Source organism: Trachypithecus francoisi, unplaced genomic scaffold (assembly GCF_009764315.1).
Source record: "Trachypithecus francoisi isolate TF-2019V2 unplaced genomic scaffold, Tfra_2.0 Lachesis_group3, whole genome shotgun sequence".
NCBI classification, from domain to species: Eukaryota; Metazoa; Chordata; class Mammalia; order Primates; family Cercopithecidae; genus Trachypithecus; species Trachypithecus francoisi.
The window spans coordinates 127,032,563-127,054,638 of NW_022681468.1; the positions used below are offsets into that span (position 1 = coordinate 127,032,563).

Below are 22,076 nucleotides of genomic sequence, written 5' to 3' on the forward strand. Positions count from 1 at the left end.
GGCAAAGAGTTTTTAGATATAATACCAAAAGCACATGTAGTAAAAGAAAAAAAAAAGGACTATTTTGAAATTATAAACTTTTAAATTGCAAATACCACCATCAAGAAAGTGAAAATACAATCCATAGAATGGGGGAAAATATTTGCAAATTATTTATGAGGAAATTCCAATATATTACAATATATGCAGAATATATAAAAAACCTTTAACTGATAAGGAAAAGACAAACACTCAATTAAAAATGGGCAGAGGACATGAATAGACATTTCTCCAAAGAAGAGATACAAATGGCCAATAGGCACATGAAAGTATGTTCAACATTATTAGCCACTAGGAAAATGCAAAGAAAAACCACAATGTGATACCAATACATACCCACTAGGATGGCTACAATAAAAAAGATGGACAACAGCAAGTGTTGGCAAAGGCATAGAGAAACTGGAACCCTCATACACTGCTGGCGGGAATGTAAAACGGTACAGCTGCTGTTAAAAAAAAGTTTGATAGTTCCTTAAAATATTATGCAGCAATTCTACTCCTTGATATATGCCCAGAAAAAAATGAGAACACTTCCACGCAAAAACTTGCACACAAATGTTCACAGCAGCATTATTAATGAGAGCCTAAAGATGAAAATAACTCAAAAGTCCATCAACTAATGGATAAAATGTGGTTTCTCCATACAATGGAAAATCATTTGGATCTAAAGGAAGTACCGAAATATACTACCACATGGAAACACTGTGCTAAGGGGAAGAAGCCAGTCACGAAGGAAAAGTTGTATGATTTCACTAATGAGAAAAAAAGAGAGATTCCAAGTGCGTCACTGCGCAGGAGGGATCTAAGAAATATCTAATCTGCAGCAGTTTAGACATTAAAATTATCATTAAGCAACTTCATGGGCAAAAATGAACGATTCAGAGAGAGCTGGAAGGCACCAACATCACAAAAGAGGAAGCTGAGTTTCAGAGAGGTAAAGATTTAGCTGAAGGCACAGGACATGTGAGTAAGTAGCAGAGAGAGCCTCTGAGCTCCCAGAACAAGAGTGGGTCCACCTGCACACACAGCTGCCTCAGGCTTTCTCAGGGGCCCGTTTAAAATAAAGAAGTGGTATCACGAGAGAACCGTTGCTGCCAGCCTCTAGGTAGTGGCTCCTATATCAGCAACAGAGATGCGGTTAAGGGTAGCAAAAGCGCCCAAAAAGGGCTCCACGTCAAGCCCTCTCAGAGCAATGACTGTCACTAGAAGAATACCAGATGGTGGTGTCCAGGGGACCAGCAGGATAGAATATGCTGACCATCTATGGCAAGAAAGTCCTGTACTGCAGCAAGCTCCCTTCTTTCAAACTCCGCCAAACCAGCCCATCTGAATCTGCCTCCTATGCAGTCTTCAGGAGTTACTGAAAACAACATCAGAAGGTGCGCTAGAGGTGTTACCCCTGAGGTCTCAAGAATTGGTTTGTGGGGAGTTTAAAAACCATTTTAAGATATGAATGGTGTGCGCATGTGTGTGGCGTGTACTTTCCCCAGCAAATCGGCCATGTGTGCCACTTCAGCACAAAGCAGGAGGGAGCAGGCAGGGTGTCATCAAGGCCTGCCAGCCAGCAGCGCGGTAGTTCCAGCTCAGTTGTTGTTTTCATTACCAAACCTGAGTCTGGAAGGCTCCTAACATCTGGGACATGTATACAAGTGCAATCTGTCAGCCTTGTCGGAGAAAAAAATGGGTCAGACTGTCAAACCTGATTGGAAATATTCCTAACTAAGCAAGTTCTGGCCAAGCAAAATCGCTCCCACTGTCTCCTTAAATGTTCTCACCTTAAAAGGGCAGCCATCTACAAACTGTGCATTGAGAACTCACTTCTCTGCCAAACTCTACTGCCAGCCTTTGAAGCATGGCCCTTTCTGAATGCAGTCATAATAACAGTAAAGTTAGTACATTAATCTCTAGTAGACTCTCTAAGATCCATGAGAGGTTGAAAGTTTGCAGCCAACAGACTGCTCTCTCACAAACCCTGACTTCTGCTCTGGTCAAGTCCACTGTATTTGTTCTCCAGTTTGTTGCAGCTGGCTGGATAGCACATGATTATGTGACATACTGACATAGCCCATGAGCTGCTGAAATAGTACAGAAATTGAGCTACTGCATTCTCCTAAAGGTAATAGTCATAAAATGTATTAAATGACATACAGATGAGACAACTGTCAAATACTGAAAAAGAAAAATATCATGGCAATCTATTCTGTCCTCAGATCGCTTCATGGTTGTCTTTAAATTCCCTCACAGATTATGCATTATGCATGGTTCATGCAAGACACTGTAGAAATCCAATCAGGAGATTCACAGAAGAAAAAACCTTAGCCCTACATCAAAACACTAGCAACACATGTGTAAGTTCAAAGTTAGAATAATGGGTTTCGAGCGGTAGATGTCACTTGTTATGATTCTACATTTTAAATGACTTTTTGGATTATCCAACTAATAGTCCAAACCAGATGGAGGGAGAGTGTTTCTACAACTAAAACAGCTGCCATTTACTGAAGGCCAAACCGTTTCAGGTGCTTTACAAGCACTAGCAGATTAACTGAGTACTGACAAAAGCCGTGGGAAGCAAAGACCCCATTCTACACACAGACTCTGAGGATCAGTGATGCTAAGTTGCCCAGGGCCACAGCCAACATGCTGTCTCATCCGTGAGCACTGGGGACCATACTCTGGGCCACCACACACCCTGACCGCTCCAAGTTACTCTTTAGTCAAACAACATCCCATGTGATCAGTATTTCAGACCCTGTGGAATAAGATAATAATCAGATTATGATAATGAAGACCAGGTGGTGGCCATTGAGTTTTACAGAAATGCCCAGAAGCCGGTGGAATCAGGGAAGGAGAATTTAACACATTTAGGGGAGCAAGATCTGAATTCAAATACAGATGTCACCAAAACCTCATTTTCTACTCTTTGAAGGATGAGATGCAATTTTGTTATTTTATTGTATATACTTAAAGTATACAATGTGATGTTTTCATATAATATACATAGTGAAAGAATTTCTACAGTCAAGCAAATTAACATATCCATCATCTCACAGTTTTTATGTGTGTGGTAAAAGTACCTAAAATTTACTTTTTGTAAATTTCTAGTATACAGTACTATCAACTATAGCCCTCACACTGTATATAAGGAACATCAGGCCTCTAGACTTATTTATCCTATGTAACTGAGCCTCTGTACCCTTTGACCACTATCTCCCCATTTCCCCAACCTCAGTAACCACTTTCCTACTCTCTGTTTCTATGTATTTGAGTTCTTTGTTATGTTTTAAGGTTCCACATATGAGTGAGACCGCACGGTATTTTCATTTCTGTGTGTGGCTTATTTCACTCAGAGGACATAATAATGTCCTCTACGTCCATCCATGTTGTCACAAATGGCAGCACCTCCATTGTTAAGGCTAAATATTATTTCATTGTGTGTACATAATCAAACCTCATTTTCTTATATAAAATTTAAGCTGCCTCTACAAGTAATTCCAAAAGAGAAGTTTCAAAGATGTTTCCTAGTCTGGCCGTAAGTTACAAGTACACAGGGAGGCAGCTATGATTTGGGGAAACGTAAACTGCCTCTTCTCTGTCCCAGGGCTGCCATCAAGTCACTGCATGACCACAGAGAAGTCACCGTTTCTCTAAGTTGGTTTTTATCACTTGAAAAGCAGAGGTTTCCAACCTATGAGTGTTATGGCTCATACGAATTGAAAACAAGGGATGTTGCCTCATTTGTGAGAGCTGAGGGAATCCATATGAACATACAAACAAAGCAGCAGAGTGTCCACTCAGCACAGGGTGGAGGAACAGAGGGGAGGGATGGTGGAGGTACAATAGGGACAGCATCACCCAAAGGATGCTGGAACACCCAGGATCCTGACTCCAACCTTGATGTTGAATCACCAAATGATTAACAACAACATGTCAAATCTGGTATCACATAAGGTTCTCAGAGTGTGGCCCCAGGAGCAGCAGCATCAGCAGCACCTGGGAATGTGACAGAAATGTCAGTGTTCAGGCTTCACCCCACATCTGCTGGATAAGAGGCTCTGGGGGTGAGGCCCGGCATCTTTAAATAAGCCCTTTAGATAATTCTGATCAGATGAAGTTGCAGAACCACTGACACAGTGGGCTGAAAGCTCAAATTACAGATTCAGACACACTTGGATTTGAATCCAGACTCAAAGGTCAAAATGTCTGCAACTGAAAGTAGCAGTTAAGTTCTGGTTAAGTAAGGTGATAATGCAGGTGGAGGGAAGCACTGAGTGAGCTGGGAAACGTTCAGAATGGCAAGAAAAAGTGGAAAGGGAAAACAGCTTGTTAGTTTGTGCTGCTGCAAAAGAATACCACACACTGGGTAATGACCGGTCTTTTAATTATATTTAATTATACTTAATTCTATAATTTATAATTCAATTATAAAGAACAGAAAATTTATTTCTGCACAGTTCTGGAGGCTGGGAAGTCCAAGGTCAAAGCACTGGCAGGTTCAGCTGTCTCGTACGGGTGGCATCCTCTGAGGAGGGGAGAAAGGCTGTGTCCTCACAAGGCAAAGGAGCAGAAGAGCAAGCTAGCTGAATGCTGTGTGAAGCCTCTTTCTTAAGGGCCTTAATCCCATTCATGAGGGAAAAGTCCTCATGACCTAATCGTGTCTTGAGGCCCCACCTCTTAGCGCTATCACTTTGGCAACACCCAAACTTTGGAAAGAACACATTCAAACCACAGCAGCATGGTAGAAACAAAGGAAATGGGTTTGAAGTCCTATCTTGGTCACACAGCAGTTCTGTCATCCTGAACCAATCCAAATGTCCTTTAATATAAGGACACGCCACTGTCCAGGGACTCAGAGACAGCGCAGGGCTGGATATGTTCAGCGGTTCCTGGTTTGAAAGTTCTGGAGTTTCAAAGTCGTTAGGGAGATAGGCACCAATCTCAGAAGACAGCTAGGATGAAACAATACAGACACTACAGAACGTTCGCCACCTCCAAAACTGAGAGGATAGGAGAGCTCCAGGCTGTCAGAAACACAAGACAGAAGTTCACAGGGAGGAAGTACGCAAGTGGCTTTTTACCGCATTTTACTTTTAATTTAGTGGGAGGATGGTGGTGAAGAATATAATGTAAGAGAGCTGATGAAAACAGAGGTTGAAATGCCAGATTTCTGGTTAGTTTGAAAACAGAGAATCAAGGGCCAAATTATTCTGACAAAAGCACACAGATGATCAACTCCAAAGGAGGAATATGTGTTTGAACAGAGGCCAAGTGCAAAACTGGTTTAAGACCTCCTACTGGGTCAAAAGCTTTGCTTGTTGACAGTAGAATTATCTTGAGTTTGTGAGGGAAAATTTCCAAGTCCACTGTGAATTCTTTCTCAACAAAGATTCATGTCCTGGGTCGCTTTGTTTTCTCAGTAAAATACTTCCGAGGAATTCCCAAACAGGAAGAGGGGGCTGTGGGAGTCAAGGATGAGAGAGGTTTCCTAAGCCTGTGACCTTCCTGCCCACTCTCAGCCCTTGGACCATTTCTTCCCGTAACATGCAGAGTCACGGAACCTTTCTGTGTGGCCTCCAGTGCCTATTACTTTTGCCTTTGCCAGGTGTTAAATATCCAACTTTGGTGAATATAAGCTTTTATCACTTCAAGCCCAGATATTGCAACCATCTTTAAAAAAAAAAAAAAATAAAGTTCAGTGAGCTGCGTGTGCTGTTTCAAGCCTGTAATCCCAGTACTTTGGGAGGCTGAAGAGGGTGGATCGCTTGAACCCAGGAGTTCAAGACCAGCTTGGGCAGCAAACTGGGACCCCATACAAAAGTTAGCCGGGCGTGGTGGTGCATTCTTGAAGTCCCAGCTACTTGAGAGGCTGAGGTGAGGGGACTGCTTGTGCCAGAGAGGTGGAGGCTGAGATGGCGCCACTGCACTCCAGCCTGGGTGACAGAGTGAGACCTTGTCTCCAAAAAAAAAAAAAAAAAGTTGAGTGTGAAATATTTCAAATTATAGAAAAGTATATGCTTTATAACTTATATACCTACCACCAAGGAGAAATACATGTTGGCATGATGCCATATCTGCTTTATGATTGCTACTTCTCTTCTGTTACTAAAGTAGAGATTACAGAATTAGTGGAAGTCCCATATCCTTTCTTTACTAGGTAGCCATTTATTTTATTTATTTATTTTTTTGAGCGGAGTTTCCCTCTTGTTGCCCATGCTGGGTGCAATGATGCAATCTTGGCTCACTGCAACCTCCAACTCCCAGGTTCAAGCGATTCTCATGCCTCAGCCTCCCGAGTAGCTGGGATTACAGGTATGCACCACCATGCCCAGCTAATTTTGTATTTGTAGTAGAGACGGGGTTTCTCCATGTTGGTCAGGCTGGTCTTGAACTCCCCACCTCAGGTGATCCACCCACCTCAGCCTCCCAAAGTGCTGGGATTACAGGCGTGGGCCACTGTGCTTGGCCACCGCTTTTTTGAAGTTAGTTTCCACAGATATTTTAATATCTTCCTATAACTCCTTGTGTCTATAAACAATACATCCGGTTTCTCTTTGTGTATATATTTTTAAATATAAAGATTCATATTCTGAAATACCTTGTTTCCTCTATAAAGAACCTTGGTGTCTTCACGCATTTAAATGTATGCCCATCTGAGAGATATGAAATGCTCTATATCTTTTGATTTTGCATTTTCTGAATCACTTATTAAGTTAAACATCTTTTCATGTCTTTATAAGCCAACTACAGTTCCTTCTCTTTAAAGTACCTACTGATATCCTGGGTGATCTTTTTCTCAGATTTTTTTTTCTTTTTTAATATCTTCTGGATATTAATCTAATCCTGAAGTATGCATTGCAGATATGTAAATTTCTTTTTCCAGTTTGGAGCTTTACTGTTGATGATGTCTTTTCCTAATAAGATATTTTAATTTTAATAAAGGTAGATTTATCAATCTTTTGAATTACTGTATCACCTTATGACACTAATATAGTGTTTTAATTACTTTATCTTTATAAAAAATTGTGGTAGTTGTATGAGTCCTTCATATATCTTCAATTAGCCTTTACCACTCTTGAGCCTTGACTAGTTCATATTAATTTTTAACAGCTTTATTGAGATGTCCATTTTAAGAATAAGTTTTCTCATTATTATGTAAGTGACTGGAATTGAACTGAGTCTAATAAGTTTGGGTAGAAGTACTTTACCTGATACCAAGTCTTCCTACCCATTAACATAGCAATAACATAGCATTTACTCAGACTGCCTTTTATGCTCTTCAAAAAGCTTTTATCATTTTATTGGTGAGATCTTGGAGATCACTGGACAGCTGTCTTCCTAGGTAAATTATACTTTTTGTAACTACTATAAAAGGTAATTTCCTTTTTTCAATTATATTTCCTCTTTGTTGATTTGTATGGGAATACTATTTGCTATTATACGTTGATTTTTTTTTTTTTTTTTCTAAAGACCTCGCTTAAAAGTCTTGTTAATTCCAGCAAGGTTCTCTGTAGACTGACTGATTATCTATGTAGATAATCCTATCACCTGCAACTAATGACAGTTTTGTTTATCTAATCCTGATACGGTTTAGTTCTTTTTCTTTCCGTATTGCACTCATTAGCATATTTAGTATCATGTTGATAAGAAGCATTGATAGCAGGCATCCTTCTGAACATTAAAGGGAATTAATATTAAACTATTAATTATCATACTTGTTTAGACCAAAAAGGTTTTCATGAATTTCTGGCATGCCATGAAGTTTTTCTTTTTGTCATCAAGATTATTTCATTTTATCAAATTATTTCTCTCTATAAGATAGAGAAGATATCTCTATAAGATAATCATAATAGTCTTTTTTTAAAAAAATCTAACATGGTAAACTATATAAACACATTTTCTACTGTTAAGATGTGTCTCTTGGTATTCCATTCTAAAATGTCAAGTTCTCTCTCAATCCCTAAAATACACAAACTCCCTATTCCCCTTTTCTGCTTTTTTATCTTGGCATTCATCATCATTAATATATTATGTATTTTACTTACTTATTAGTTATCATCAGCCTTTCTGCACTAGAATTTAAGTTCTATGAGGGCAGAAATGTTTGGCTGTGTTTTTCACTGCTGTATCTCCAGCAGCCTAGTGTCTACCATGTAGAAGGCACTCAACAAATTATTTGTTAAATAAATGAATTTTGCCTTCTTTAAAGAAACATTATTTAGTTCTAACTTGCACTTACGCATGAACATATGTCATGTTGGACTTAGTTAATACTTGATTAACTTTTTTGAGCAAGACATCTATATTCAATTTAAAAGCTTTCTATTGTCTGTATTCATTTTGGTATTACAGTTCTGCTAGTTTCAAATTAAGGTGAAGACCTTTACTTTTTTATTTTCTGAAATAACCTGGGTCTAGTGTTTATTTTGTTGTTTTTTGATTGGTATATTTTAAACCGATAAGTCAATTCCTTTCAAGATTATAGATTTATTTCAATTTTCTAATTATCCATTTTTTCTAAATTTTCCTAGTTTATCACATTCTCAACTGCTTTTTAATATCTCTTTACCTTATTTTGCCTTTTTCTTCTTTTGTTTTTCTTGATCACATTTACCCAAGGTTTATCAAGATTTTCAAAAAACCAGCTTTTGGTTTTATTGATTCTCTGTGGTTTTTATTTCATTATTTTTAAAAAAATATTTTCTTTTTTCTATTTTGATCTTGTTCTACTAATCATTCACTGAGGGAAGTATGTTAAATTACTTCACTAAAATTGCATATCTGAAATTATTGCAATACAGTCTATTTTTCCTTTATATTTATTTAAGGCAGTGTTAGGCACATATACAGGTTCATAATTATTTAGTATCCTGATAAATTAGTCCTTCTGTCTTTATAATCTTCTTTATCTCGACTTATGCTTTGTTTGCCTTAGAGTCTATTTTGTGTACTTTAAGTAGAAATTTCCTGGCATATCCGTTTCAATGCATTTAAACTTTCCTCTGTCATTCTCTCTGTTCTTTGTCTAAAAGTGTGTCTTTTAGAGATAATATAGACCTGGACTTAAAAAAAAATTCCAGTCAATGAGGATCTCTGTTTATTAATTGCTGCATTTCATTTACTTACATTTGGTATGATACCTAATATATTTACAAGTGTTTCCCATATCTTATTCCAGACCTTCTCACTTTGTTTCCAGAAGCCACCCTGCACAGCTCCTATTTTAATGGTCAAGCTATCTGCATTTCTTCCCTCCTACCCCTACTGGCTTGAAAGCTATACAGATTATTTCTTCTTGTTTGTTTTGACCAGTAAATAAAATTTTATTAAAGAACTTGTGAAATCTGGTTTCTTTCACTGTTTCCATATACAGTCTACCTATATTCTCTCAGGCTATCTTCATTTTCTTCCCAACAATTTTATTATGAAAAATTCCAAACATAGCACAATGTTGAAAAAAGCGTGTACTGAACATTCTATATGTCACCTAGAGTCACCCTCAATTTTATCAAGTATACTTGATTTAGGATCTGAAGTTTACCAGTAACTCTCATCTTCTCCAATAAAATAGAGTCTATAGAAGGCTTTTACTCTGACCACTTCTTAAAGTTTTCCACAGTGTTTTTAAGGGTCTGGAAATTAGTCATTATTATGTTTTCTTGTTGCTGTTTTAAGAGTTAATTCTTCTTTAGATTTGCCTTCTACTTTGTCAATTTCTTTAATCAACATTGCTTCTTGCATGATACTCTTCGCACCTTTTTAGAAACAATCCATAGTAGTCTGCATAGTTTACACTGCAACTTTCAACTTCCTGAATAGACCATCCAGCATTTAAAATACAGTTAAAAAGTCGGACTTTGTTGAAATGATCAGAGCCAAGTTTTGGTTCTGCATAATAACCATTTCATATATTTATCTGCCACACAGACTGTAGATTCAAAAACAGCAAGGAATTAGTATATAATAGCTCCCTTATATTTTCCCTATACCTGGCACAATAAAACACATCTGCAAGTCCTCAGTGAGTTAAAGAAGAACACCAGGCTCACACATAGGTAACACAATTTCACACGAACCCCCACTTTTGTACAAAAATTCACATCACACGGCCTATTTTCTGCAAGCATTTTCTGAACACAGAAAAGCATAAAGCAAATACCTGAATACTAGATTATGTGTCGCTTTTACTTCATGCACCAATAAAATGTCCCTTCTTAGGACCCTCTGAAGGTGACCTGAGGAAAACTGTCATGTAGATAAAGCATATCAGACTCCATCTAGGAGATCCTGGCTTTCCTCTGGCTCCCCGCACTTGACTGTTCTGGGCCTTGTCTCTGTCTCTCTCTAGCACTTATTCTCCCCATCAATAGGGTAGATGGATATATTAAATAATCCTTAAATCCCTGAAAACTGTGAAAATCTTTCAGACTCTGATGATTTTCATTATTGTAAATGAGTATCTTCACTGAAGTACCAAATCCAGAAATCACTGGAGAGTCTGAAGAAAGTTCAAAGCGAATCTCATAAAAACGTCCATATTGCAACTCTGAGCAAAAATGCTAAGCAAATTTTCAAAAAAAATTAAAAGATATGCCCTCGTTCACATCCCTATGCACCCACCTCAGAAACTACGTAACTGAAATTTCTGGGGGCTGCATCTTCAGCATGGCTGTCACAAGTCCAACCTTCTCATTATTATTTTAAAACCCTAAAGTGTTTAAGCAGATCGCACATATGAAAGCTAGATTGGGAAAGATCTAAAGGCTGCAAAAGAGAGCCCAGTCAGTCACCAGGGACAGCCCAGGTAAAAACAGGACCTGACTATCCAACTCACAAATCAGCAAATGTGGCCTCACTGTTTTGTTTTCATTAAGAAGGGACTCATATCCTCAAGAAGTTTTACCTGCATGGTATAAGCAACAATGTACACAATTAAACATCTACATTAAGTAAAAATGCCTCATTACCTAATTTGGCCTAATTAAAAAGTAAATCAAATTCATAAGGAAAAGTAATTGCCACCAGGCAAAATTACCTTATTTTAATCTGGAATCTGAATAAGGGTGCAGGTACCACTACAGGCATAAACTTGTTATTATAATCTTAGAAAAAAAAAAGAAATGAACTCAATGCAATTGCTTAACTCTTGTGGTCTCAGATTATTACGAGAGGAATACTGCTGCTGGAGTGTCAGTGTGTAGCATTCAATAGGACCACAAACTGCAGTAGGTAGTTTTAAGACCAATACCAATGCTTTGATATTAGTTTGTAATCTAACATTCACAATGATTTGGTTGGTACGATCCATCGTACTAGGAAATAGACCAAAGCACCCTGTAATCCCAGTTTTAAGTACCTTTGCTGCATAGTGGGAGACCAGTGAAAGGGGCAACTTTGCCTTTCATTGAAAGTAGGAATGCCTTTGAAAATGAGAGCCTGGTGTTAGAAGTCAGAAGCTATTTGCAGAGAAACTCTTTAACTGTGAATAAGCCACTTCTCTCTCTCCTGCTTCTTCCATATCTATCAAATGAAATACTATGTTCTCAATTCACAAGGGAGTCCTGAGAACTAGTTGCCCCAGGGCTATGGAGAAAGTGAGCTAATAAAATGACCAGGGTGGCAGCGTCATCAATATAAGAACCCGGTGAATGGCTACATTTGGATCTCCTTCCTACCAGGGAGACATAAATTCACAGCTACAAAAGTCTAAAAATAGGTCAATGTTTTATTTCAATTTTTTTGATTCATCAATCTTCCCTCTATTTTCTATTTGTCACCAGGCACTTTAAAAACAGAAACAAAATGTTGTTTCCTCCAAGGCCTCACTAGCTCTTGGTGTTTATTCCTCAATATCCATGGCCATAATCCTCAGGCTGATGACATCAGTTGTATCTGAGGGGCCAGCTGTGAGGCTAGAAGGTGGGAATGTGGAAACTGCTAAAGGAACTTGTGCACACGGCCTTCGATAGGTGGCTGAACAGAACGGGACGCTTCCTGAGGCTCCTGAGGAAGGAAGCCAGACTAGTGGGGTAAAAGCGGGCCCTGAGGAACACCCGGCTGTATGACTCATTTGGAGAATACAGAACTAAGTAGGTGGTAGGAACTGCTCAGAGCCATCCTCAGCCTCAGACTCACAATGTGTGGCACACTGCAGGACACAGCATCACCTTGTAAAGGCTCCCTGGGATTCACTAACCCAAGGGCAAAGGTTTGCTTTTTGCGGGGTTAACAACTCAGTTTAGACCAAAGAGCATATTGGCCAGGCATTCTCCGGCACCAGAAGAAAAGTTAACTTTTCTTCTTACTCAAAGGCATATACTGGTCCCAATTACTTTCCACCAAAGTGAAAGCGGGGACAAGGGTCAAAGAAGCCTCTCCGTTATCCTCTCCCTGCGATACACTTGAACCAATACAATGAATGCACAATAACATGAATGGCCTACTGGACACATCACATGCTGACTGGCACATCCTACAGGAAAGCTCATGTCCTCCCCCTTACTCCCCCATTGGCGGTCACACCATAGCCCTACTGGAGTGGTTTTTTGTTTTGTTTTGTTTTTTTAATTTTCCTCTTCACTAAGATGAAGTAGAAGGAAAAAAAGGGGGTGGAGGGGGACACAGATCACTGAATTTCCATTCAGCAAGAAAAACTTCTCAATTTATCTTGCTTTCCCCAAAATCTGCAAATTTGGTCATCTAACTTGATTGAAGACAAGCTAGCATTCTCACAAATGATGAAATTAGGGTATGATCTTAGATACCTAGCTCAAAAATAAAAAGGCGAAAGGAAAAGAAGAGAGGAGAAAAGAGAAAAAAAGAAAAACAAAATGTCATTTACTCTAAAAATCCAGGTTTATGTTTATGTTCCACATGAGGTCCAAATTGTATCTGGGCTTGAAATCCACCAAACTCACAAGCTTTCTCGAAGGAGACAGGGTGAGAGCCATTCAGGATGTCATCCCGAGCCTGAAACACAAGAAGAAGGAAAAGCATCAGAGGCTTGGGGGAGCGACGCATTCTCTCCACTGACACATTCCCATGGCCCAGCACACTCTCTCTGTGGAGCAGGGGACAGTGCCAGCCAACCCACGGTGACATGTGCAGGACACAGTGGATGATCACCACATGGGAGAAAACTAAGGCGAAAGAAAAACAAACCTTTGTCCAAAATGGCCTGTAGATGGAAAACATTAGAGACGTCCGGTACAGCAAAAGCAAAGTCTGACGACAATCCAGAAAGGCAGAAGTGATTATAAAAAGAGGCCAAGGAAATTCATATGAAATGATCAGCTTCAAAGAGGCCAAAAGACAAATTCGGTGTACTTTTTATAATCCTAAATCATAAAGCTAGCTAATCAAATATCTAGAGGTAAAATCAACCCAACCCCCATCCCCAGATAAAAGCCAACGTAAGAGAAGAAGAGAAAGAAAGGCGATAGGCGCACACACACACAGACAAGAACTCAATACTCAAGACAGCACGGGAAAGGACAAGCGAATGCATCCTAAAATGGGGAGCTGGTTGTGTCTGAACTCCTCCCCCTCCCAGTTCTCCATCCATCACTGCTGTTGTTTTCCCCTGCCCTCCTTTCTGCCTTTCTTTTCTCTAAATGACCCCCAAATCACCCAAAGATGGACACTCTCAGCTATCACTCTGAGCCTTAAGCCAACGAGCATCTTTACACTGCCCTGCTATCTCTCTCCTTTTGGCCTCCCCACTTCTTTCCTCTCAGCCCTCTTTCCATGCCATCCTTCCATCCACTAACTAAGGGGTCAGGAAACTTCTCTAAAAGGCCAAACAGTAAACATTTCAAACCTCCTGGGCCACACAGTCTCTGTCACAACTGCTGAGTTCTGTCACCAGAATGCGAGAACAGCCACAGAAGATATGTGTAACAACCACATAACCCTCAAGGGGATTTATCAATATGTAATACTTGAATACATAAGCTGTGCTACAATAACACTTTATTCACAAGTACGGGCAAAAGGCATGGCTGTTGTTTGCAACCCCCTACATTACTTCTATGGGCAGACAGATGGATAAATATGGAGAGGAACAGAGGGAGGGAAGGAAAGGAAGAAAGGAAGCTGGTAGGAGAGGACAAAGATGGATGATGTTTTCCTTGAGCCACAAGCAACCTTGGGGACAATCCAGTACAATCCACATCTTCACACTGGGAAACTCACACATGTTAAATGGCTTGTCAGTTTAACAACTAGTTAAACGTAACCACATGAAAGGTTATTGAGAGGATATCTTCCAGTTAATGAGAAGTCCTGATTTTCTGACCAATATTCTCTTGCAATCTAAGATGCCAGCTAAGAAACCTTTAGTGCACTTGAAGTGGTGAGCCAGTGAAGTGAAATACAACTGTCTCTCAAAGTCCAGCAGAGAGGGACAGTGTTGGCTACCAGGTCACCAAAGCCTGGCAGAGAGGGACAGTGTTGGCTACCAGGTCACAGTCTGGGAAGCCATAGGGAGGCCCTACTCTGGATGGTCAGCTGCTCATCCAGAATATCAACCTGCACCACAACCAAACACAAGCTTGGACCCAGGAGCAACGCCTGCTGGAAACGATGCCATAAACGTGGCAGAAGCCAGCGCCGCCCTCCTGCTCGCCACAAGATACAGCCAGGATCTTCCTGCAATCTCATCAACCTCAGTGTCTGAGCAGTAAATACTGTACCTGAACATAAAGCAAGTTCAGCTGCACAGGGTCTCTCGAATCTACATTCTGATCAGAGTAAAAGAACTTCCGTCTAAGCAGCAACGTTTCGTTTTCATCTACTCCTTGTTCTCTGAATGTTCGGCTGTGATCCAGCCAATTTACTGCAACACAACAAGACATATAAGAGAACTGTGTTTATTTTTCCTCTCAATTAAAGAGAATCTACCAAAAGAGCAGTGTGATGCAGATTTCTATAACTCTGATACTTAGTTATAGTTACTTCTTACATTAGAACTGTGGTTTTTAAGCTTTGCAAAATAATTTCACATCTACCAAATGACCAGCCAAAATGGAAATGAGGGAGAAAATTTCCAGTCATTCCTAAAGTTATAGCTAAAGCACTACAATGAATGTGTAATATGCTGCCTCTCCGGTGGCAGGGTGGAGGGCAGATACTCCAGTCTCAGCTAATAAAGTGATTTAGAGGCTCTGAGCATAGTAAGTTACCTCTGACCTCAAGTAGAAAAGAGGAAGAAAATGAAAGTATGGAGGGAGTGGGGGAGACAACAGTAAAGCGGGGAAAGCGGGGCTGGCAGAACCGTGCCATGGGTCAGCTTAAATCTCAGTCATTCTGAGAACCCTGTTCTCTCATCTATGTGTACAGGATTTGATCATTCCCCTCTACCCTTTCACAGCTCTCACTCCAACACTCCTCTGCGGGCTTAAAACACATTGTGAATTAAGTCCTTATCACCAGCGTCTCTAGATTATAAGCAACCTGAGTACAGAAAACGTGTCTCCCACATCTCCCACGGTACCTGGGAGAGTATCTTGCACATAATAATAAATCCTTGGGATTTTTCTACTAAAGTCTCTTGGAAAGAAGTATATAACTGCAAATCAAATTAGGCAGAAAGGAAAAAAAGTACAGAAAGGGTCAGAGGAAATGAGAGCCTCACAGAAGATCAATAAACACAATGGCAATAATGATGTCGTCCCGATACAGCCACAAAAACAAATACAATGAAAGGAGGAAAGAGGCCAGGAAGTCTAGGTGGACTAGGTAACAAATTAAGACCCTTTCAGTGGAGGGTCAGGCAGCAAGGTGCAAACAGCATGGGCTTTAGGGACACATGGAGTTACGTGCTGGCTTTTCCATAAATTAACTGTGCAGCTGTGGAAAACGAATTTCCAATAATAGAATTCTATTACTTTTTTTTTTTTTTTTTTTTTTTTTAAGACAGAGTCATGCTCTGTCACCCAGACTGGAGTGCAGTGGCACAATCTCAGCTCACTGCAACCTCCGCCTCCCAGGTTCAAGCAATTTTCCTGCCTCAGCCTCCTGCATAGCAGGGATTACAGGAGTGTGCCACCACACGCAGTTAATTTTTGTATTTTCAAGCAGAGATAGGGTTTCACCATGTTGGTCAGGCTGGCCTCGAACTCCTGACCTCAAGTAATCCAACCGCCTCAGCCTCCCAAACTGCTAGAATTACAGGTATGAGTCACCGTGCCCAACCCACTATTACTATTTTTAACTCCTAAGGAAATAATGGGTCTAAGGCAATGGTCATTGATGGATGTTAAACATCCCTCCAAAAAAGAAAACCAGAAACAACTTCCTGATGGAAGTGCACATCACCACTGAAGAAAGCATCTTTATTAAAATAAACACAAACACTTAAATCTAGTCAAGCCTCCAGATCTAAGGAATTAAAAGGGACAGAGGAACATGTTAAATGACACCACAGGTATGCGATGAACAAAATCCAGACTGTATGAAATGCTGTACAAGTAAGAATTTGGTTTCTTCACATATACAAAAACTGCAAAAAGACATGAATTATCACACTGAGTGGTGACCACAGTTAATAATAATGCATTATATATTTCAAAAATGCTTACCACAAAAAAAGATAAATTAGTGAGGTGATGGATATGTTAATTAGCTTGATTGAATCCTTCAATGTCTACAGAGATATATCACACTGCACCCCATAAATATACATCATTATTAGTATTAGTCCATTAAAAAAGAGAGATGGAAAGACTCTTAGTAAAACAAATTAATTAACCAGTTAATTAACTTGTTCAACCTTATTTGGATCCCAGTTCAAACTACTAAAAAAATTTTTAGACGATAATGAAGAAAATGTGAACATGATTTGTATATCTGATATTAAGATATTTCTTTAGATGTGAAATGGTATTACAGTTACTTTTTAAAAAATTTTTATTTATTTATTTTTTGAGACAGAGTCTCACTCTATCACCCAGGCTGGAGTACAATGGTGCGACCTCAGCTCACTGCAACCTCCACCTCCCAGGTTCAAGTGATTCTCCTGCCCGAGCCTCCTGAGTAGCTGGGAATAGTGGCGTGCAGCTAATTTTTTGTGTGTTTTTAGCAGAGATGAGGTTTCACCACATTGGCCAGGCTGGTCTCAAACCCAACCTCAGGTAATCCACCTGCCCCGGCCTCCCAAAGTACTGGGATTATAGGCGTGAGCCACTGTGCCCAGCCTACTTTTTTTAAATAGAGTTTTAAGAAACAAAAACCAAAAATCCTGTCCTGGGTCATACAGATGGTGGGAGGGAAGTAAGGCTTATTAGCAAAGCCTGTGTGTCTGTATCATGCTTCCTCTGCAAACACTTACGGTCATCATCTGTGTGCAGCTTGGCCTTCAACTTCTCCATTTTCCTCTCATCTCGTAACAGTGTCCTGTCTTTTCTGAGTGTGCCCGTTCCTTCCTCTTTCTTTTCATCAATAGTTTCTTGGATTAAGGAGTATTCTTCATAATTTGTGATTCCTAAAAATTGGAAATTAGGTTACAATTATAAATAATTAAATTACTGTCAACCTCTTCCAGCCTAAGGCCTGTGATATTCCAAGGAGCTCCTGGTGGCAAAGAACCAGAAACAGCCTTACTAATGTGAGGGTCAGGGAGGTGGAGGGAGCTTCAGCTAGTTAAGTCATATTCACACTGTGGGGGAAAACAGGTAACAAACTTGAACACTTTTTTTTCAAAAACAAATTTTTAAAACTCAGACTCTGATTTCCTCTTTCTTCCAAAATGTCTTTGAAGACTTTCGTACATTTTCACAGGGTTGTGGTCACTATGGTAATACAGAATCTGCAGTGCTAAGTCATTTCTTTCATAAAGGTTTCCTAAAAATGTAGTAGTGAAATTGTACCCAAAGAAGTCACACTTACAGTAAAACTTGTGTCACATTCAATTCTCTCATCTGTAATAATGTTTGGGAAACACTGTCACAGAGGACGTCATGCAGAAGAAGGCAAGACAGTGTCAAGAAGTGTCTGAAGGAACTAGGCTCCCTTTGCATGAAGAGAAAACTAAGATAGGCAAGTCTATTTTCTTCAAATATTTGAAGGGCTTCATTAGAAAGAAGGCAGACTTGTTCTCTGGGGAGACTAATAGAAATCACAAGAAGAAAAACTGTCTAATAATCAATCATATGGACTGTCATCATAAGTACTCAAGGAGATAGTGAACACCTACAGTGCTCGTATAGAATAGAAGGCAGCAATGGGCAGAAGGCTGAATTACACATGACTTTCCAGTGGAAAATCTCCTTGTTTTGGAGAGAGAAATGAAAGCCCTCCACTATGACTTGGTGAGAAGTCCACATGTTTCATAGACTGGCAAGCTGGGAGAATGGACACAGCCTCTGTGGATTGGGCAGAACTCGGCGTGTTAAGACATATTCAAAATTGCCTAGAGATCAAATGCAGGTGGAAAAAAGAAGAGGCCTGTCATTAAACACTAAACAAAAGATATAAGGAAGGTTTATGAATGCTCACCTATTCTGCTACAAATAGTGACCAGGAGCTCCCCCACAGTCTTGGAATCATCCACCATCACCGTCTTCACAGATCCATCCAGCATCCGGATTTTCTGAGGTCTCTGTTTCTTTTTATATTCCAAAATATCCTAGAGCACAAACCACACACAAATTTCACACTGTGTGGGAAAATAAATAACAAACTTGGGACACTTTTCTTTAAAAAATGAATTTAAAAAAATCAGAGTAGACTCTGATTTCCTCTTTCTTCTAAAGCATCTTTGAAAACCTTTCAAAGTTTTCAGGTGATTGTTGCCACTATGATAATACAGATTCGCCAGTGCTAAATAACTGCTTTCATAAAGATTTCTTAAAAATCTGATATCAAAATTGTGCCCAAAGAAGTCATACTTACGCCTCACAATTACTGAAAACTATCCTCAGTGAAATGAAAGTAGAGTATGACCTCCTGAAAGGCTGGGAATGATCTGTTCTAAGGAGAATTAGCAGAGGGAGATGACTACTTGCCTTTTCAAAAGACAGCAGTGTGGGTCTCCAATTATCTTTTAACACTGTCATAATCAACTTTTACTATCTCTATGTCTTTACTATCTGCATATAAATATGTTTTTAATTTTTACTATAAATACATTTTACCTTATATATTATAAACAATGAAAGACATAAATAGCATCCTCATCATTCTTCACAGTAGTGTCATATCACAGTAGTAGTGATGTTCAAAATAGTGTGTTGAAATACATTAATGACAAGACCAAATAGGGGTAACATGTTCAGGGGATATTTGTAAGTAACTTGTTGACTACACTTCCTAAAACTAGAGCTATGAACTTCCTCAAACTAAACTATTAATTTCTTATCCAAATTAATTGGCATCACCTATTTCACTCTGACTTTATGGACTACCCATCAATCTGATGGGTCCAGTTCATCCCACATACCAAAACCCAGTATCTTGGAGGTTAAGCTGAATAAAACGTTTACTATGTTTTTTACTCATGACTTCTCCCTACTTCCATAACACAATCACTTTTGTTGTTGCTGTTACTACTACTGATCATTATTAAACTCACATCTCAAACTGAAGTTTCTTCTTCAAAAACAAAACACTAATATTCAGTCTCTAACTACTGTTAGGGTTACATTTCATTTTCCCTCTCATCTGTTCTTACTTCCCATCCCAGGCACAGGAATATCTCTTCCATACTTATAGCAAGATGCTGTATCTTAACTCACAATTACCAAATCCAACAACGACAAGTAGAAACTACTTAAAGTACTAACCTCGGACTGCTTCAATCCTTCTATGGAATCTCAAGAATTTGGATATCTGATATTTTCTATCACAACCTGAACAGTCCTTAGAGAGTACAATGCATCGAACTATTAATAAGATGCCCTTGAATCAAAATAGCGCAACCGTGTTGGCGTCTATGGAAGGCCCAGGGACAAAAGGATGAAGAAACAGCACTGGGATCGGCAGCATACCCCATTCCGTAACATGTAGTAATCCAGTGTTCTGCCCGCTTCCAGCCAGATCCCTTTCCTGGGGTCTTCATCCGAAAGAAACAGTCCATAGTCAGAAGCTGAAATATAAATGGGAAGAAAAACAGTAGGCAAAGTGGTGATGAAGCCATCACTGACTTCCAGGCGCTGAGCCTGCTGACTCAGCAAGGATGTGGGTGTTCTGCTTCAGCAGACAGAAATGTTTCGTTTTGACAACACAAGCAGCCGCCGGGACTGCAGCAGATCTGGAGGAGTAAGAGTTGAATTGCAGAAGCAACGCCCACAACTAAGGTCTGTGTTTCCTAAAACCGGTGGGCTGTAGTTGTGTCTAAAATGTAGAAAAATTTAGAAGCAGTCCAAATTTCCTTCTAACTGAATTTGAGCTTGTTCTCTATCCCTTGCTATAAAAACCAGACCAACATCCCATGGAGAATGACAGGACAGCGGTGAAGAAACTAAGGAAGTGACCACCTATGCCCAAGGCCACTCAGGCAAAGGGGGACAAATGAAGCCTTTATGTCTCCAGTGACCCCTCCATCACCCCAACTGAGCAGTCTAAAAGAGGCGTAGGAGTCCCTTGTGAGATAAGGCCTCTGACCCCGAACACCAACAAATTATGCAAAGGGGGCAAAATTAAATTTGGTGTTCTCTGCAGAAACCCCTTAATCTGACATAGGAAGTACGAAGGGGGCGGGGTGGCAGGAGAGGAGCAGTACCATTTCCTACCCCCAAAATTTCTTTCTTTCTTCTGAGACCCCGCTGAGGGTAAGAGCTCCTGCTGTTTTTTAGAAAAGCAACTTCAAAATCTTTAAAGGTGTATACCTTCACCAGCACTATATAGCAATCAAACTCCCTACTCCCAACCAAAAAAAAAATCTGACAGAAAAAGGGAACAGAAAAGTAAAGGCACCAGAAATGACTAGACAACCAAACAGTAGAGGAAAGTTAGGGATGTAGCAAACTTTATTTCTAAGTAATCTAGAAACACTACTAATAACATAAATAATGTTTTAATAGCCAGGGGGCGCAGTTGCTCACGCCTGTAATCCTAGCAATTTGAGAGGCCAAGGCAGGTGGATCAGTCGGGCACAGGAGTTTGAGACAAGCCTGAGCAACATAGCGAGACCTCGTATCTACAAAAAATACAAAAATTAGCCGGGTGTGGTGGCATGTGCATCTGCAGTCCCAGCTATTCAGGAGGCTGAGGCAAGAGGATCACCTGAGCCTGGAAGGTTGAGGCTGCAGTGAAGTGTGATGGGGCCACTGCACTCCAGCCTCAGTGACAGAGCGAGACCCTGTCTCAAAAAATAATAACCATCCAGGCGCGGTGGCTCACGCCTGTAATCTCAGCACTTTGGAAGGCCAAGGCAGGCGGATCACCAGAGATCAGGAGTTCAAGACCACCCTGGCTAACACGGTGAAACCCTGTCTCTACTAAAAATACAAAAAATTAGCTGGGTGTGGTGGCACGCACCTGTAATCCCAGCTACTTGGGAGGCTAAGGCAGGAGAACTGCTTGAACCCGGAAGGTGGAGGTTGCAGTGAGCCGAGATCACACCATTGCCAGCCTGGGCAACAAGAGTGAGATTCCATGTAAAAAATCATCATCATCATCCCATCATCATTATCATCATCATCATCATCATGTTTCAGACCAAAAAGAATTTTAGGAAAAGCAGATCTTTCAAGAAGAGATTTTTGTATTTATAATTACCCTTGTGATGTTTGATTTTTATTCGTCCTTTTATTTTGAGTCAGGGTCTGGCTCCATCACCCAGGCTGGAGTGCAGTGGCTGGATCACGGTTTGCTGCAGCCATAAACTCCTGGGTTGAAGCTACTTTCCTGCCTCGACTTCCCCAGTAGCTGAGACTACAGGCGCATACCGCAACACTCAGCTAATTTTTAAGACTTTAGTAGAGACAAGGTTTCACCCTGTTGCCTAGGCTGGTCTCTAACTCCCGGGCTCAAGCGATCTTCCTGCCTTGGATTCCAGGTGTGAGCCACCATGCTTGGCCTATTCTTTCCATTTTTAAGATAAG

General features: G+C 40.1%; 1 protein-coding gene across 4 annotated transcripts in view; it reads right to left on the reverse strand.

Annotated features, from left to right (window-relative positions):
* Window positions 1-22,076, reverse strand: part of TLN2 (talin 2) — a 455,709-nt gene that overhangs the window by 169,760 nt on the left and 263,873 nt on the right. For all 4 annotated transcript variants that reach the window (XM_033189877.1, XM_033189876.1, XM_033189874.1 and 1 more), the window contains 5 exons: window positions 20,019-20,116; window positions 18,529-18,658; window positions 17,363-17,515; window positions 14,727-14,869; window positions 12,875-13,002 (listed from right to left, as the gene is read on the reverse strand). In XM_033189877.1, coding sequence (XP_033045768.1) covers window positions 12,875-13,002; window positions 14,727-14,869; window positions 17,363-17,515; window positions 18,529-18,658; window positions 20,019-20,116 — 652 coding nt within the window. The remainder of the gene's footprint in view (window positions 1-12,874; window positions 13,003-14,726; window positions 14,870-17,362; window positions 17,516-18,528; window positions 18,659-20,018; window positions 20,117-22,076) is intronic.